This window comes from Homalodisca vitripennis, unplaced genomic scaffold (genome assembly GCF_021130785.1).
Source record: "Homalodisca vitripennis isolate AUS2020 unplaced genomic scaffold, UT_GWSS_2.1 ScUCBcl_10154;HRSCAF=18910, whole genome shotgun sequence".
Taxonomy (NCBI): domain Eukaryota; kingdom Metazoa; phylum Arthropoda; class Insecta; order Hemiptera; family Cicadellidae; genus Homalodisca; species Homalodisca vitripennis.
In genome coordinates, this window is record NW_025786384.1 from 42,735 (window position 1) to 63,407 (window position 20,673).

Here is a 20,673-nt window from a genome sequence, read left to right on the forward strand (position 1 = left end):
AAGGACATAGTTTTTTATTTTTGGAAATACACATTTAATGAATTGTGTACCGAATAGCGGTATACTTTCCACTAACAAATTATTATCCCCTCCTGATAGGAAAATGTTTATATAGTATTGATTAAAAGTGTCTATGTCACTGGGTGTATAGTTGCACTGTTTATTTGGGGAAATAGTATTAATTTCACGCACGTCCCAACGCGTCAACTTCAGTATCTTCTGTAGCGTTGTTGACCGAGTTTTTATATGGCTTCAAAGAGGATATATGATAAGGTCCATATACATGCTCTTTGGATAAATCAGAAATTTGGTAGGTCGATTTCCCGAGGATTTCTTGAATTATGAATGGTCTTTCGTACACTTCAAATAATTTTGATGTTTCACCAGCTATAGCTTTAGAAAGGTGATGGGACTTTACCAATACTTGGTCATTAATTTGGAGAGAAACTGGTTTTCTCTTTTCATTTATCTTATCAGATCTCTTCTTTCTACTTTCTTCAAGTTTACGCCTTGCAATCAGTAGTTTGTGTTCGATTGGTACTTCTTCAGCTAGAGGGTTTGATACATATTTTTTCCCAAAATCTGATATTTCTTGTTCCAAACTGTAGTTCGTTTGGTGTGAATCCAGTTGATTCATGGTAAATTTCATTAAGACATTCATTTATAACAGGTACATATTTCACCCATCTCTTATGATTCTGTGAACAATACATTCTGAGACGCTTTATTTCTCTAATTGGCCGTTCTGCCAAATTAAAACTGGGGTGATACACTGGACTGTATATTAATTGTATGCTGTGGGATTCAAATTTCCTGATCCATTCGTTACTTTTAAATTGGGTTCCGTTATCTGATTGAATTCGTTTAGGAAAACCGTAATTAGGAAAGTGATGGTGAAATAATTTATGTAATATACTTCTGGTTGTTGCTCTTTGCAGTGGATAAAGTTTAACGAATTTGGTAAATATGTCAATAACAATTAACATGTATTTTGTATTTCCTACACTAGTCGGTAAGGGACCTATGATGTCAACTGCTAACTGGTCATTCTTCTCTCTGCATTTAACTCCTTTGGCTTGACTGTTGAGTGGATGGTTGTTGATTTTGCAGCGCTGACATTTATCACATGATGATAACAGTTGCCTGATTGTTCGATGCATATTCTTGAAAATAAAATTTTCACGCAGTAACAGGAAACATTTTTTTGCACCGCAGTGTAGATAGTAGAGATGGCATTCTAGTATTAGTGGTTTAATTACTGATTCTGGGATGACTATAAGCCATTTGCCCTTAAAATTTTGTAGTAAAGTGTTGTCATATAAACGATAATTAGTATATAATTGTTGAAATTCATTTGTTTCCATAGGTGACTGTAAGATTTCTATAAGTGGTTGTAGTTTAGGGTCTTGATGTTGAAGCTGAGGTAAGTTTCGGAATTGATCTTGTAGATGTTGGTCGGGAATTCTCTCGATGTAATGAATAGATAACTCAGTGAGGTTGTTTGCATCGCTTGACATGTGTTGTGGGGATATACGACTGAGAGTGTCAGCAGTAATGTTGTCCGTCCCTTTGCAATGGATTATTTTAAAGTCGTACTCTTGTATAGCCAATATCCATCTTACTAATCTATTGTTTAGCAAACGGCAGGTTTTCAAAAAGGTTAAGGCGTGGTTATCTGTAATTACTGTTAACTTAACGCCCATAACAATGTATCGACACTTCTGTAGGCAGTGGATTATAGCCAATAATTCCTTTTCGGTTGTGGTGAAACGCTGTTCTGCTGGTTGTAATGTGCGTGATATGAACATAATTGCGGCTTTTTCGTTATTTTTTTTTATTTGATATAGATGTCCGCCAATTGCAAATTCAGACGCATCGGTCTGTAAGTAGAATTCTTTGGATGGATCGGGGTGTGTTAGAGTGTTGATTTTTATGAACAGCTGTTTAATTTTGTTGAATGTTGTATCATCATCTCTAGTCCAATTAAATTTAACCTTCTTTGACGTTAGTCGTAATAGTGGCTGGACTGTTTCAGAGAATTTATGAATAAATTTATTGTAATAATTGATACATCCGAGGAATGCTTTTAATTGTGTACGACTTCTGGGAGTTGGGAAGTTTAGAATTGGATCAATCTTACTGTTATCCATATGAAGACCTTCATTTGTTAGAGTAAAACCTAGGAATGGTACAGAATCTTTACAGAATTGAGATTTTTCAAAGTTTATTGTCATGTTGGCTTCTGCTAGCTTTTTGAATATGTATTCTAGGTGTTGTAGATGTGTATTGAAATCGGGGGAAATGATACATATGTCATCAACGTAAATTGCTGTGAAAGCTTCTATCTCATCATCAAACACGTTATCAAGAGCTCTTACTAGTGCAGCTTGGGAGGTAGAAATTCCAAATGGTGTGACTTTGTTCTGGTAGGTCTTGCCTCTAAATTGGAATGCGGTGTATTGACGCGAAGTTTTAGTAAGTGGGATTTGCCAATATGAAGCCGTTAAGTCTACACTGCTTATGAATTTTGCGTTTCTACATTTACTCAGAATTTCGCTAACACTGCAGTTACATTCGAAATCTGGTTTAATTATTGCGTTTACTTTGCGGGCATCTAAACACAATCGAATTTCTCCAGACTTTTTAATTACTGGGATGATAGCATTTACGTAGGTACTTTTGCTTCTCTCGATTATGTTAAGGTTCTCCATGCGTTGAATCTCAGCTTGTACAGCGTCTTGGTACGCTTGAGGTACTGGATAGGTTAATGATTTAAAATTTTTAGGATTTTCTATATTTAATTCGTGTTCATATTTAGTGCAACATCCGGGTTTGTCTGAGGAAACGTCCCTATATCGGTATAGTAGATTGATCAAACATTGTTTTTGTTCTTCATTTATGTAGTTATTAGGGATTAGAGTTTTCATTATATCTTCCACCAACATTTTATCTTTGGATGATATATTGTGTTGTGCATCAATGTAATCATTATTCTCATTATTAATCTTGTTATCTTCCCATTGTTTTATAGTGCCATACTCATTAAATGTTGACATTGAGTCATTAAAATCTTCCATAAGCATAACGGCTTGTTGAGTGGTGATTTCACATAAGTGCCCTTCATTTATTGCCATTACAAACTTCATTATAACATTTGTATTGTTTATTTTCATATTTATTGTATTATTATTAAAGTTTAGCTCTGCTTTCCATAATACTAGCATATCCATTCCTAAAATCACTGGTTTGACAAGATGCGATACTATAAGGAATTGTATGTGAGTAGTCTCATCAGCTACCGTGACAGGTACATATATGACTCTGTTGATTCGTTTTGAAATGTTTCCAATAGCAGTTTTAATGGTAGTATTGGCTAGGGGCAGTTCTTCAAATGGCTTTAATGATTGTTGGTTGTCCATAAACCAAGACTCTGACAAACAAGTAATAGATGATCCGGAATCAATTAAGGCATTAGTTTCTACATTATTAATTTTGATGTTAATTTCTGGACATCTTATTTGTATAGGATTAGTTATTAGTGGATGTTCTATTTTTTCCTCAAAAAGGAAATCTTTATCACATATTATGTTGTTAACTTGAAATTCACTACTAGGGTTATAGTTTGAAGAATAATTCTGATTTAAATATCCGAGGTCGTTATTTTCTAGCGCTGTAGTTTCGTATTTTATTTCTGGTGCGATGTTTCCTCGGTTCCGTTCTACAGCGCGCAGCCGTTTCCCGCCGCTGGAACGTCTTCGCTGCGGTCGTTGCTGGTACTAGAAGGTGGATTCCGAGCATTTTCTCCCTGCCGCACGATAGTGCATACTTGTGCCTGTTCTGTGGTGGGGTAATGTCTATCGTTTCCTGGGTAGTAGTGGGTATTCTGTCGATTTTGGTAGTGTTCTTTGTATGGTTGTGTCTTACTCTTGAATTCATTATCATTACGACTGTTGTATGGGTGGTAATAGTTCTTGTTATGTTGGTTTCGATCATTATAATGTTGATTTTGTCCGTGATATTGATTCCTTGGCTGATATGCTCTTTGTTCAATGTTATTATGTGGTATGACTGGGGATTGATGAGATTGGTGAGGTTTCTGGTGTATTGGCTTATAACCAGATGAATTGTGATTTTGGGATGAAATTATTTTGTTCCGTTTTGGGCCGTCTCGGATGTCTTCTCGTTGTAGTAATCGTTCGAACTCTTTAATGGTGTTAATGTTTTGAACGCTCCGGCTATCCTGAATAATTTGTTCAAACCGTTCCGATAAAATGGTGACGATTTCTTCTTCGGTTATTGGTGGGGTAATCGATTGTAGTGTGATAACACGCTCGGTGAAGTATTCAGCACGAGTCAATGTTCCATTATTCTTGTAATGTTCTGATTCTATTTTTGCACGTATGCCGCGTTGTACATCACGACTCCAATATTTCGTAGTAAATTCTTGTGCAAAATCCTCCCAGCTTTTAATATCGTGTTTTATTAATTGGAACCATCGTGACGCGTGACCTTCGAGACTACTTTCTAATATGTCAATGAGATGTTCAGTGTTAGATGTGTGTGTGAGTTGCACACGACCTATATTTTTTTCGTAATACCTTCTAATTTTTTGTAAAAATTCCATTGGACTGGTAGAACGTCCGTTGAATTTTGGCACTTGTCTGTCTACAGAATCTCCTCCGGTACAAATGACTTGCAATGGTTCACATGGTTTCGTCTCAATTTGAGATTTAGATTTTATATTTTCTAATTCACATTCATATTTATTAATACACTCGGCTAGATTGTTTATTCTATCATGATTGTTTTGGATTTGTGGTTGAATTTAATTTATAATGGTTTTGATTTGTATTTTATTTGTTTCCGCGTTTTCATGTCGTACTTGGTCTATAGCATTTTTTATTTCAAAAGCAATTTTATTTTCTAGAGTTTGATTTTTGTTTTGTACCGATTCTAATATCTTGGATTGTTGGTTATTCATCTGTTGGTTTACAAATGCCTTATGTTCTTCAAAACTATGATTTAATTCTCCTCTAATGCTGTCAGTGGATTCTTTAATTTTCAGGTCTATTTTTTCACGGAATTGATCTTGATTGTCCCTTATAGCGTTCAATTCATTTCTTAATTCAGTTTGATTATCCCGCAGTTCATTAATTTGTCCCTCGAGTGTCTCCTTACAAGTTTTGATTTCATGGCTAAGTTCGATTTTAGTTTTAGAAATACAATCCCTTATTGCGTTTAGGTTTTCGTTTAACTCAGATTTAGAGTTAATAAAATTTTCATTAAGTTGTTTTAAACCGTTCATGATAGCATGAAGAGCTGTCGATTGGGATTCGTCAGAGGTTTGTTTATTTGACCTGTCACTGCCAATGGCATCAACTGATTGAGTACAATGAGAATGTTCAACTACGTTTAGTGTGGGAGGCGCAGTAGCTCCATCTTCACGTTTCTGCAGGGAATCAGGGAAATTTGCCGCGTAGGTGTTGGTAGCACTGTTTTCATTCATCCGTGATTGGTTGTCGACCGCTGTGAGAATGTTGACTTGGTTAGCGCGAGGAATTGTGGGAGTTTGTTCTGCTTCTTCTCTCTGTCCGCTTTCGTCTTCGATACCGGGATTAATGGCGTCTTTGTTTACGTTTAGCACTTGGTTATTTTCCATATTATCTGTTGGGAATGGGTACCGCTTAGGGTATCTTAAATTAAAATCACGGGACATTAATTGCGATAAAAAAATAGAATAATATTACAGGACTAATGTATTGTTAATTAAATGTTTAATATAGTGAGTTATTAAATAATCTATAGCCTATTGACAGACAATATGAATAAATGACAACTAACTACGTACAGTACTTATGTCTAGGCTATTGTTACGATCTAGAAAATTGTCTCAAATCAAAGATTATAAATATTTCATTAAGCCACTACGTTGGACGCCAATTTTGTAATATAATATTACTATTATACACTTTAAATAAATGGTTAAACTTAATTTGTATTCTGATTATAGTTAGAAATAACAAATAACTCAGTATGATATAAATGTGAACTTTAATGATGATAAATTAATTGGCATACAAGTTTGAATTTTGAAACAAGATGGAGGATACAATAATAATGGTAAATTTTTAAATACAGTTCTTAAATTTTAGGGCAGGGTGGTCGTGCTGGCTTAATGAAATAGAAATATTGGGTATTTTTTTTTTAATAAAAGATATTGTAATTTTGAAAAATAATTTTGTTAAATTTTAATTATATTAATTTTGAATTATTAGCCAAATTGAATGTTCCTGGGTTTTATGTTCTTCCAATGAATCACTGTTAAACTTAAAAAAATTTTCTCACCCAATATCTGTCTTCTGCTTCTTTGTACTTCAGTGATAATAAGAATTTAATAAAGTAACCTTTCAAATACTGCTGAATAAATGTAATCAGTTTCTTTATTTAAAATAATAATCTTGCTTCACTTCTTCCAGATCCCTCTCCCCTCTTCACCTTTCAAATCTCTTCTCTCTTCACTCTTCAACAATCATCCCTGCACACTGTATCACTGACTTTAGTTCACTTTATAACTTTTGAATTTTGTATGTAATAAGGTGAATTTTGATTAATTTTGATATTGTTTAGTTTTGTATTTATTATTGTTTGTAGTTAAATTTGAGACAATTTATAAATAATTATTCCTTAATTATTATTACTAATAAATTTCTAAATTAAATTAGGCCTAAGTATTGAAATGAATGTGAGATGGGTGTATGAAATGAGTCATTACATAACATACATAAAACTTAGGATATTGTGTAATTCAACATTGTTAAGATTTTTCTAAAAACAAATACTTTTTCGGGAATAATTTTTTTACACAGTTCTTGTAAAAATGGCCATATTAACTTGAAATTTAAGTTTTATTATAACAACTACACCTTTAAAATAAATCAGATAGTGTAACAGGTTGTGATGTATATTGTTTTAGTCTATAAACCTGCTTTTAATTGTATAATTACACATATTTTCAAAAGGTTAATACCCTCTTTTTTGTATTTGTCTATAAATTACTGTATGCTATAAACTACTATCAATAAAATTGTAAAAAAGTAAGCCAAAGTTCATATTATTATTTAAGTATCAATTTTCCGAAGCTGTACAAAATTAACATTTATAATTTTAGCACATTTGGGGTACATCATGTAACCAACTCTAAGCAAATCATGAATGAGCAATTAGCACTCAAAGGTTTAAAATACTTTCATCTTGTATGTGTTTGCCTAATACACTTAATACTTGTTTTCATTGTTTATAATTCTCTATGACAATGGTTTGTTAAAGAACTAAGATCTTATTTTTCTTGTATTTTCTTTTTGCTTTGTATTTATGTGCTGTATATAATTTAAAATTGGACTAGTGAGTTATAATTGGTTAATCATACTGTTAATACCAATTCTGAAATAAAACACTTTGAAATCATTTTGAAATACCATTACATTGGTTTGGAATTTCCATTCAGTTATTATAACAATGATCATGTATCAAAGTCCCTCTATTTCTAGACCTAGAGATGGCGGAAGTGTAACCTCAGGTGATCTGGGAGTATGGAGTATACCTCTCAAAAGAATGAAAGGAGATCCTCTCTCCCAAAAAATGTTGAAAATATAAAGTTTCAAAACTGTGCTTTTGTACATTTTTGAGATACAAAGGAATGTTTCCTGTGTAAATAAAAAGTGCTTACTTTTTAGAGATAGGTACCGGAACACCATTCCAGTGGACTTTAAGTCAAGCGCCTGTTATTGGTGATCACAAAAATAATTTTGAAAATCAACCTATGTTTTTAATAGACTCTTCGACCCTTTCAAATATTAACTTTAAACTGTATTGTTACAGTAAAATCAAACGATTAGGAATTCAACAGTTTTTATTTTAATAAAAATCCCTATCTGTTACCTTGTATTGAAAATTTATATAAACTTCTAATGTGTATTCTAGACATAGAAATACATAATTTGGACTCTATAAAGCAAAATAGCAAAATTTCCAAAAATACACACTTGGTGTTCAACTGTATTTTTGTAGCTCTACTTGTTGTTTGTAACAAAATTCTACATATTCAAATTAAAATTTTCTTGTTCCTTTATTCATTTTCAGTAAAAATATCCCATTCCCCAAAAATTATCCGTGTCCTAGGTTAGAGATTAACCAGTCTAAGTAAAGGATATGACAAAAAAACTGTCCAATCCCTAATTAAAACACAGATTGAACTATCATTATACAAATTGTAATAAGTGAATTTTGAATATTTTGAACAGCTTCTACGTAGTGTCTAAAAGATAACATTATACTGTTATAAACAAAGAAATTATGTTTCAATCTAAATATCTTTGGATTCTAAATCAGCATTACAACTAAATATTTTTTTAATAGGTATACTCCTAATATTGATATTAAATAAAACAAACCTTTGAAGAGGACTGAGGTGTTGCATCCAACTTTTTTTTCTTTCCTGAAGCTGGAGTTTGTGTATTCCACAAATCTTGTCTCTAAAACAAAGAGCAAACAAATCCAAAGTAGTACAAGTTACATTCATCAGATTTACATAGCAGAACATCACCATAGAGATTCAAATAAGAAAATATGCAAAATATGTTTAATAACAATGAATACCTTGGTTATCTATGACATCTGCCTGTAACTGAGTCTTATTTATATTTATTATATTTTATCAGATATATTTTCCCCTGAATACAGGCCTATAAATAGAAGTGGAAGTAGAATGCATTTATTTCCTCAAAGTACAATAAAACCCTTGTACACTATTCCACAGGTTGCCACCATGACATTATATAGCGAATTAGAGCGCGAGGGTGTTGAATAATGCCTGGTCACAGACAACTGAATCAAACATATATGTTTAGCAAAACGCATATCATGCAGTTGAGTTTCTTAGTACATGTTTAAATCAATGTGGAGAGGATCAGTCTTCGTTGTCCTCGACCATCTTCAAGATCTGTGCAGCTTTTCGAGAGGGAATTCCTCGCTACGAGCTATGCGTACAACAGTACAATACCGAGAATTCACAGGTTGGGAAATGGTCTTCCTGCGCATATTGATTTGTTCAGCATGTCCGACACATCATTCAAGAGGGAGGTCACTAAATATCTTTCTGGCCACACATGAAACTCTGACAATGAACGTTATATTTTGCTTGCTGGTTTTGTTTTTTTTTTTTAACACTTTTGTTTATATTTAATGGCATCTAACTCTGCATGTATTGTCGCGTATTTTATATTTCGCTAAATAGAAATGGTTTCTTGTGAATGTTATATATTGCTTGCTGTTTTCCTTAACACTTTTGTTCATATATTATTATAATGGCATCAAAATTTGCATGTATTGTAGCATGTTTTATATTTTGCAAAATGGAAATGGTTTCTTGAGATATTTTTTTTATATATTAATGAACATAGGCTACGCTTATCTTTATTTTTTCTTTCGTATTGTATTTGCTCATATGCATATGTATGTCTCAGTAGTATATAAGTAACTCTATAATTTATACACTACTTTAATTAAGTTTTTTTTTACGGATCCACCTTCATGTTGCACTTGTTTATGAACTACATATATTGCTGTTGTAATTTTTCTTTTTATTCACGATGTTGATGTTATTTGGCACTTGTTTTGCTTATTTTTTGCTTTTGTTTGCTTTAGCATGTATGCATGTAAACTATTTATGTAAGTTGTTTTATCAAGCCTCTTGTATTTTCATAATACCTATATCAAATGTGAAATGGTGTATACCGTATGTAAATAAATAAATGTGTGGATTGTTCTAACAGTCATTTACAATGAATTATTTAATTGTATTAATTATTACATTATCAATATATTGCAACAAATAATAAAGAAATTGAAAAATACTACACAGAAAAAATATAACTAAACACCGTTACAACAATGATGTCTAAACAAAGACATTGTGAGGAGTTGTTGTGAATTGGATGAAAATACAAATGAGCTATTAAACTATTAAACAGTGTACTGAAGTGAAGATAAATTCAAATATGTATTTTCATATTAATTTCAAAGTGCTACATATAATTTAAATGGTTGGCAGAAAACCGCAAAAACAAAAAGTTCTGACAAATATAATTGCTGACAGTGTTAACCAGATTGTTTGTGTATTTAGCTTGCACTTACATATGTGCTGCATGTACACTATTTATCCACGATAGCCACAGTGAATCTGCTGACTTAATAACTGAAAAATTTAACATGTTATACACCATTATTACTTGCTATCTGCGTAATACAAGCAATGCTCGATAGATGATGTTTGGACACCATCCGAGCAGTATGTACCAAATACAGTGCTGCACATTTCAATCAAGTGTGTTAATAACAATTAAGTATTGAAGCTTTTGTAATATTTAAGAAAACTTGGTAAGATCTTAAAATTTAATTTATTTATAAAAATAAAATTCATTTTTTGATGTAATTTTTGAGACACATCAGGTTTGCTGCATAATTATGTAAAACAACTTTCACAACACCTTAGACCCCAAATAATCTTAATACTGGACCTTTTTATGCAGTAAAAAAACTCTTTCAAAGGACGATTTCAGCACGGTACCCCAAAATAACTTTCATACGCAAGAGTGAAAAATATGTAGTTGAAATACAAGAATCTGACTATTTCACTATTAACCCTTTAAGTGCTGAAAGCAAGAAAGCCTTTACCTCTTAATAAGGCTTACCTCTTGTACCTACTGGTGAGAATAGAGTAAGCAGTTATGACAAAGATATTTTCAAGTTTTTGTGCTACATAAAAAAATCAAGTCATGCTTGATGGCTATGATGACTCAGAAAGCTAAGTCTATTGACTAGCAAATATTGCGGCAACTAAACCTTTGAATGGAACATTTCAATAGAATCAACCCTTCCTACCATAGCTACGTTATGTGTAGAAAACTTGGTTGCTCCACCATGCTTAGAAATCGTGTCAGAACATCGTAGTGCACTCAGTTGTGTACCTGATGAGACAATGAGACTACCACTTCACCTATTTATAGGTGTTTCTGATGTCGAAACGATGTAAATGTTTCGTTTTGAGCTTCTTTGTTGTCAACTTTCTTTGGATCTCTTCGGACAAACATGACTACAGATTCCAGGAGTCAAGTCTGAGACAGCGTCAGATAGCAGACGCTGCAATGAAAGGAATGTGAACTGGAGCTAAACTCAAAATTCAATTGAATCAACCCTTCCTACCATAGCTACGTTATGTGTAGACCTAAACCTTTGTTAGGGGAGGAGGGGGAACAAACTCTTCAGTAACTCGTTGTGATGCTGCTTTGGTCACAAACACGTCATTGACAACAAAAAAAAAAAACTCCCATTATCAACGCAACAAATGTGATGTGGGATTGTGTCTTTCAATTAGTTTTAGTAAACAATGTTTGGATAATTTTGGCTGGGAATTGTAACAATATTCACAAAATACTGGATGGCGCAAAAAGGATGGTCGGATTTTAAATAGCTATAACTCCATCAGTCTTACAAATTAATTTTATTCAATTACGTAACTAAATGCTCCCAGGCACCCAATTACAAGAAATAACCTCCAAAATTCATGTACGGAAAATAACTTCCGGAAGATGGTGTCCTTCCTCGGTGATGCATTCCACAAGTCTTCCCTTGAAATTTTCCATCACTTTCACTACAGTTTCTTCTTGAATTGCCATAATTTCCGCACTGATTGCCTCCTTCAGATCAATTAAGTTTCGGGGCTTGTTTACGTAGACTTTTGACTTTAGGTATCCCCAAAGAAAAAAATCACAGGCTGAGAGGTCAGGTGATCTAGCGGGCCAGTGGACATCTCCAAAACGCGAGATGATGTGGTGGGGGAACATCCGCCTTAAGACACACATGGAGTCATTGGCTGTGTGGGCCGTGGCCCCATCCTGTTAAAACCAAATTCGATCTCGATTTACACGTAACTCTCGCAGTTTCTGCCCCCAAAAGCTACGTAGCATGTTAACGTAACATTCCGAGTTCACAGTGACTGTAGCGTTGTTCTCCTCAAAAAAATAAGGACCAACAATCCCCAATTTTGACATTCCACACCAGACTGTTACTTTAGCACTATGAAGAGGCTTTTGGTGCAATTCTCTGGGATTAGTTGCTGCCCAATACCTACAGTTTTGTTTGTTGACATAGCCGTCTAAATGGAAATGGGCTTCATCTGACATTAAAAGCACAACATCATTATTAGAGTACAAAATGTCCAACATTGTTTCACAAAATCGTCTTCGGTGCTCAAAATCACGATCATAGAGCTTTTGCGTGATCATAATTTTGTATGGGTGAAACTGTAACTCACGGCTTAAAATGCGCTGCAACGAACGACGGCTGAGGCCTAAAGTTTGGGCACGACGCCTGGTGGAACGACGCGGACTGTGAAGCACTGACGCTCTAATGCAGTCACCCAACGTGATATGGATCTGCGATCTGGAATGGATTCATCACGCGCTACACCAAAACGTTGTCGAAACAATCGTTGCACAGTAATAAAAGATTCATTATTTCTGAAAAACTGTTCCACAGCAAAAACACGATGCTCGACCGTCCACTGCGCCATCTCGTGGCAAACTGGGTGTAATGGCCGACTTGCAGACGGCCGGCAGTGGTCCCCCCTCCTCACCTTCCACTGGTACTACGCAGTTCAAATCCGACCATCCTTTTTGCGCCACCCAGTACTATTAAATGACTTTTACTCAAAGAGAAATGGTTATGGAAGTTGACCTAATTTTGGTGATACTCTCAGAGGTGGGAGACAACAGTGAAAATATGGAAGTGTGGGTTCAATAATTAAATTGAAAGAGGAGATCAGCACACCAACGAACCTACATGGTTGATGGACAATCCAGCAAATTAGTAATCTCTCCACTTCAGTAGAATTCTGTGGCCGGATAGACAAATATTTTACATTTTAACTATTGTGAATCATTAAAAAAGCTTTTTGCATAGTATGTTAATAGGACATCTAATAATTAATGTTCTCTCTAATGACAAATCAGATCATTAAGAATGCTCTCTCCTGATTAGGAGATGACTAGTAATTTCTACTTACCACTGTTTCTTCATTTAAATGGTTGGTAGCTTCAGTACTCTGCTCATTTTCCAAGTCCTGGCAACAAAAATTGATTATCAGTTAAATAAAGAGAAAGAATTTCAAAGTGAATAACAGTCATAATCTTGTGCTTTCTTATAGCTCCTGAAAACAATTAATACAACTTAGGTGATGTTATTACAAGATTTAGTAACTCTTCCTCAAACTGTTTCCATTAATGGAACAGTTTCTTTTAAAGGTAAATAAAAAAAAGTTAAAATTCTAAGTACTAATCACTTTATACCACCCACTTTATTAGTAATTCATTAGTAAATTTTTTTATGTTTCTTGTTCTTACAAGGAACAAAGTTTGAAACTGTATTACTCCCAGATTCAAACTGTCTTTTATTAAAAGGATAAAATGTTCTAGTAAAACTTGGAAGTATTACCTTTTCAGTTAAAATTCATCATTAAATGCTGATTAAAAATATTCTAATTTTGATATTAGCTAAGAATAAAAACACATCAATAAAATACATCAAGCACACAGTACTGATATATTTAATTACACATACGAATTACAAAAATAACTGTAAAATATAAAATTTAGGAATGAATTTAACATCCCATGAGTGGTAGAAAGGACAACTTTACTAACTTTGCCTTTAATAAAGCAATTTTCCACTTCTTTTATTCCCAAGTTAGCATTATTTATACAAAATTCAGGTAAAGAATCAATAATTGACTTTATGGACCGTAAAATCCAATAATAATATTATAAGTATTAAGTGAGGCTTTGGTCGGCCTTGGGCTGCAGCAGAGGGCACTGCAGAATTTGCATCCTGATTCAGGGGAATGCTCTACACATGATCTCTGATTAGATGCCACAAAGATTTTTCTTTGACAAACTCTGGACATTTCTTAAGCAAACAGTAATATAAAAAGTCTGTAATAAATTTAAATTTAAAAATACGAACAGATTACAAAAATCCCATCATAATTACCTCATTGGAGTTGGAAGGTTTTATGTTTTCGGACGAAGTCTCCAAAGCAGCAGCAAAGATTCTTCTTTTGATTTCAGATAGAGGCTGTAACAGAGCAAATTATTTCCTTTTTTATACTTTTAGTTTAAATGTGGAAACAAGGAAAGAAAGAAAGAATTACAAGATAACTTTATAATTTTGGCAACAGAAAAAGAAATGTTTGAGATAACTCGTTACCTAAACTTATAATTATAGAAATAAACATTTTCTGGAATTACTAAACATAGAATAGACTCATTTTGCATGAAAACTATAAACTAATTTGTTCTAATTATTGTGAAAAATAAAATAATTTATTTTTACTTTATACTAGGAGTTACACTTGGTTTCGCACAGAATTTTACACATCAAAGTCTGTACCCTGCTTAGTGTATTATAACAGAATCCTATAATATCTGTCAAGGGGAATTATGCGTATATCAGATAGACATTACTTTAGCATTCATGGTCAAGAAGATAACATTTTAATCTAATTGCGACTGACTATTGTATTATTTTGTGCATACAGGAGAATTTCTGGTTTAAATGATTATAATTTAAACATAAAAGTTAAAATTTAAATTTAAATTAAAATTGCCTTGTTGTCTCATTAATAATGATATATAAATATATAGGTCTGAGAAACCCTAGTTTGGTCAAAAAGCACCTACTTCTGGTCCTTATAATCTACTTATTGTGCTATATTTTAGTTTACTTTGCTGCCCCAATGAATAAAATATATACTACTATATACGAGGTAAATAAACAATCCAATGTAAATCATAATAAAAGTATTATTGCAAATGGAAAATTAATAACTAATCCTGTTACTGTAGGAAATACTTTTAATGATTTTTTTTGTGACAGCCGTTGACTTGCTAGTATTACGTAACATACCTCAGCTCAACTCTATTTATACCAATAGTGAGCACATGACCTGTGCTCGGCCATGTTTCAGATTTCAACCGGTGTCTGAGTATCAGTTAAAAACAATTGTTTTGTCATTTAAAACTAAGTTTTCTGTGAGGCACGATGATATACCAATTGATATTGTGAAAAAATCTGTTAACTTTATTTTAAAACCTCTTGTCCATGTAATCAATTCTTCTTTAATTTCAGGAATATTTCCTGATATTTTAAAAGTTGCCAAAGTGATTCCTCTCTTTAAAAAAGGTAATGTGACTGATCCAGCATGCTATAGGCCAGTGTCATTGCTCCCAATTTTTTCTAAAATATTCGAAAAAGTGGTTTATGATCAGCTTTTAAAACACCTAGAGTCTAATGAACTGTTGGACAAACAACAACATGGCTTTCGTCGTGGAAAATCAACAATAACGGCCGGTATAGAATTTATCCAGTCCATTATTGACTCAGTTGATAAAAGAGAAAAAGTGATTGGGATATTTTTAGATCTTACCAGAGCATTTGATAGTGTCAGTCATGTAAAGTTAATAAGGAAATTAAACCGCTTCGGTATATATGGAAAGGAGCAAACGTGGTTTGATTCCTATTTAACAAATAGAAAACAATATGTAGAAATAGAAGAAACCATTTTTCACAATAAAAATCATTATGTGAGGGCACATAGATCACAGCTGCAGACACTACGGCATGGTGTGCCCCAGGGGTCTATCCTGGGTCCTCTATTGTTTTTATGTTATATAGAAGGTTTGCCAGGGGTGATGGAGGGGTTGGATGGTGGCGTGTGTCTGTATGCTGATGATTCAAATGTTTTGTTTTCTGGTCAGAAGCTTGAGAATATTGAAATCTCGTCATATATTGGTCTAAGTAGGATTAAGGATTTTTTTTACAAAAATAATCTTTTATTAAATTCAGATAAATCTAATTATATTTCTTTTTCTACAAAGCAATCCAGATCAAATTTAAACTGTGACATTTTTCTAGACAATGACAGACTTAAACAAGTAGACCACACAAAGTTTTTAGGACTTATAATAGATAAAAATTTAGCTTGGGATAAACATGTAGATCATGTTACTAAGAAGATGTCTACTGGTCTATATGCACTGCGACAAATGGCAAAAATTAGTAATTTACATACACTTAAATTAATATATTTCTCTTTGATCCATTCACATTTAGCTTACGGAATAAGGATTTATGGAGCAACAACAATAAGTAATTTAGATAGGCTTTTGGTCCTACAAAAAAAATCTTTGAGAATCATGAAAAATTTAAGATATACAGATTTTGTTAAACATATTTTTTCTGAACTTGGAATTCTGACAGTATATGGTTTATACATATTTGAATCAATAATTTATGTAAAACAGTTTTTTGATCCGATACTACAAACCAATAAACATACATATAATACCCGTTTTAATAGACATGTCGATCAACACAATCTTGAATTTTACAAAAAGAAAACATATTACAGACGTGTTAGATATCTACATAATTTACCAACAAAATTTATAATGGAAACAAATCTGTTAAAATTTAAAAAAGAAGTCAAAGATTATTTAACTAATTTGTTTCTATATTCTTTTGAGGAATATTTCAATACAAAAACCAATTAATTCATTTAAAGAAGAATTGAAGATAAATTGTTAAGATGTTACGATTGTATTTTTTTTACTTATATTTTAAAATTAATATTAGTATTTAGTTTCATTGTAGTGACGCTATTCTTTGTACCTTGTACATATTACAGAATAAAGTAGTTTGACTATTGACTACGCAGGCTTGAGAAGACTACTTTGGTCCAAAAAAAATCAACATACAACACTTGAAATCTACTTTTGGTGTAAGGGAATGAATGAAAATCCCTTATAAGTTCATGTAACATTTCAAAATAATGGTCTATAACAGGTTTTGCATGACGGAAGTCTTGTTGTTTGTCAGACTGTAGTCTGGGAAGGAATGATTCGTTGGGGTATGTTGGAGTCTATTCATGTTTTTAAACCATTAAAAATCTCATTATAGCATAATGTTAACCCTCTCCCACTCGTATTGTTTCCAGGTGCTCACGGTGGAATTCTAACCTCAATTAATTCGCTCTGCCGGTCGTGCTCGGTCAAAATACGCGGCGCCTCAACTTACACACGTTCTGTCATTGTAATTAACTATAATTATATATATATTAATTATTTTACTATATATTGGTTCAATGAAGTTGATTGTACGAAAACAGGGAGGGGGCACATGGACAGCTGGGCGCCGGTGTTGAATCGTCGCAATCACTACTAATAACGAAATCGATTTCACTGTCACGAAGTGTATGGCTACAACCCACTATTGTTTCCGCTATTTTTTAGGACTAAGTGCGGGGACAAACTGTCCTCTTCCCTCAGGAAGAAAAAAAAAAATTTTCCGCACAACTAATATAAATAGCAAAATAATGGAAAAAATCTACTGTAAAAGTAAAGTAAATGGTCTCCTGATAGCAAACAACCCGTAGTAGTACAAAATATTGCTACTCGAGAGCAGCACTTATCAGCTCTAGTGGGTAAAGCAGTGCGTGCCGATCTGTAGCGTATAAGCTGCAGTGGCTATGTGGTGGTCGTGCGAACGGGAGAGGGTTAATGAAGCCAACCAGTTTCGATTACCTTATGTGCAAACATTCACAGCTTTGTTCAATAAGATGGGTTATACAGTGTATAAAATGGTATGTTTAATGCATTATATGTAGTAAAAATTAGACAGCAAAGTCAAAGTCAAAGTGTTAATTTGTCAATCAACAATAAAATACATTGCATGACAAAGGTCAATATACATTTAATAACAAGAACAACAATGTAACTTAATTACTTAATATTGGATATCAAATAATCTCTAACAGAGTAATACTCTCTATCAATTAAAAAACACTTAAGTTTAGATCTGAATTTAGGTACCACTTCTTCGGATCTCAATTCTAACGAGAGATGGTTAAATAATTTAACTGAAGAGTAATACATCTGTCTTTCAAAAAATGATGTACGGTGCTTTGGAGTTGGCAAACGGAAAGATTTTCTTAAGTTGTAATATTTAGATAGATCAGAGGTAAAAATATGCATGTTTTTCCTTAGGAAGGTTAAGGTCTCAAGGATGTATAGGCACGGGAATGTAAGTACTTTGTTGGTTCAGAAGTACCCCGTACATGATTGGTTTCTAGCTAATCCCAACACAATCCTGAGAGTTTTCTTTTGAAGCCGAAAAATGTATTGTGTCCTGGTATTTTCAGACCCCCAAATAGGCAGTCCGTAGGTAAGGTGTGGGTAAATACATCCATAATATCCAGCCAAAAGAATATCTCTATTAGCAAAATGGGACAGTCGACGCAATACAAAGATTCCGCTGCCCAATTTGCTACATACACTGTCAATATGAAGACAAAATTTCAGGCTAGAATCTAAAGTCAAGCCCAGAAAATGTGTGTACTCTGACGATTCAATAACAGAATTCTCAATAATAATGGACGAACCACTATCACAGCTCGTAGGAGCTCTAATATGAAAATCGAGAAAAGTTGTTTTTGCAGTGTTCACAGTAAGATGATTATCCTCCAGCCATTGAAGCAGACAACTACCCTGTATGAACATATCACACTCCAGGTTTTCTCTAACTTCGTGTGACATATTGACAGACGTATCGTCCGCAGAGACACAAATTACCTATACCTACACTAGACGAGATGTCATTGACAAATAACAGAAATAGGATGGGGCCAAGGACAGAGCCCTGGGGCACGCCTGATTTTACTGTTTCTACAGAGGATAATCGATAACTCAAGCAACCAGAATCGTTAACAAATGGAATTTCAACCATCTGGCTTCGGCCCAACAAAAATGAAGAGACCCAGTCAAATGAGCTTCCCCTTATTCCAAGGTTATAAAGTTTACACAATAAGAGCTTATGATTAACAACATCGAACGCTTTGTGAAGGTCCAAGAAAATGCCAAAGGTATGCTGACGCTTATCCAAAGCCACGGAAACACGATTAATGAAGTCAAACACGGCATCAAGTGTTGAGAAACCCTTTCTGAAGCCAAATTGTTTTTCAAAAAATACATTGTTTTGGGACAAAAAAGATAGTAAACGAATGAGGTACAACTTCTCTAAGACTTTGGAAAAAGTTGATAAGACAGATATTGGCCTGTAGTTTTCCATGTCAAGCGGGCTTCCTTTTTTTAGTAATGGTTTAACTACTGCTTGCTTTAGAATGCATGGGAAAACACCACTTTCGAAGGTAGCGTTCGCTATGTGGGCCAAGGGCAAAGCCAATTGCTCAGCCAGGTCTTTAAGAAGATTAGAAGAAATACCATCAGATCCTACGGAATGGCCAGGCTTTAAGGATCTTATTACTGAGGTCACTTCCTGGACACTTGTTGGTTTCCGAAATAACGATGGTACAATTGTCCACATCACATGGCTCATGCCGCGTGGCTCCAAAGAACTACCTCTAAGACGGTCGCCTATTACAGAGAAAAAGGAATTAAACCGACATGAAATTTCCAAAGGATCAACCATCAAGGAACCAGCCTCATTCTTTATGGAGAAATTCGTGAAAGACTTACATTTTTTGTTAGGCTGAATGTCTCTAATGATTTCCCAAACGGCCTTGTTTTTATTCTGGGCCTTTGTGATGTGATTGAAAACCAATCCAGACTTGGCAGAGTGAATGCTGGTCCGAAACTGTCTCTTAAGATCTCGGTAAGATTTGCGCAAGGGGCGTTCAGAACCAAGATGTTTAGTCAGGGAGTACATAGCAAGGACCTTCTCCTGAAGCTCAAGTAAATCTTTATTGAGAGCTATCTTAGTAATGGATTTGGTCTTGCGATATTTTGTTCTCTTTATAGGAGCAATAAGATTCAAATAATAGGACAAAGTAGAAAGAAAGAGCGAGAACTTTGAATTAACATCCCATGCACAAAAAACATCATCCCACATTTCCTTAGCCAATACGAATCTTAATAGATGGATGCTACTCCTTGTGATCTGACGTTTGAGTTGAGATCTCGGGACATTTATCACGGAAGACATGTCAACCTTTAAATCTGCAACCTGAGACTGCCGTGATCAGAGACTGCCGTTATGACTACTTGAGTGTCCAGTTCACATGGACTGATGTTCGTAAAGATGTTATCAATTCGTGTCATAGACCCATTAAACTCCCTGGTATGGGATTTTATAGTGTCTCTAAACCCAAATGAAGACATGAGTTGAGACAGTCGTTTGGCAGCTACGTTTTCAGTTGACATATCAATATTGAAATCGCCCGCTATAATAACTCTAAAGCTGGGTTTCAAAACAGATTCAAGACATTCAGTCAAAGAATTAAAAAACTGTTCAATATTGCCAAGGTCAGAAAGTGGGGGTCTATAAACAGTAAGAACCAAACACTGGGAACCACTGAGCTCCACTGTAATACAAGCAAGTTCACAAGTGCCCTCAATGTAAAATCCCGAAACCTCAACAGCACGACATTTTTTTTAGACTCTCGTGAGCCAGGATGCACACTCCGCCTCGTCCCTTTGCGGGCCTACAGTAACCGGACACAACCCCAAACCCAGACAACACAAAAACATTCATCTCACACTCTTTTAG

General features: G+C 34.1%; 1 protein-coding gene across 1 annotated transcript in view; it reads right to left on the reverse strand.

The window, feature by feature from the left end:
* LOC124374811 (DNA topoisomerase 2-binding protein 1-A-like) overlaps positions 1 to 20,673 on the reverse strand; it is a gene marked incomplete at its 5' end in the record, with an annotated part of 50,508 nt that overhangs the window by 20,947 nt on the left and 8,888 nt on the right. Inside the window, 3 exons of the mRNA XM_046832960.1 lie at positions 8,451 to 8,531; positions 13,121 to 13,177; positions 14,104 to 14,187. Coding sequence (XP_046688916.1) covers positions 8,451 to 8,531; positions 13,121 to 13,177; positions 14,104 to 14,187 — 222 coding nt within the window. The remainder of the gene's footprint in view (positions 1 to 8,450; positions 8,532 to 13,120; positions 13,178 to 14,103; positions 14,188 to 20,673) is intronic.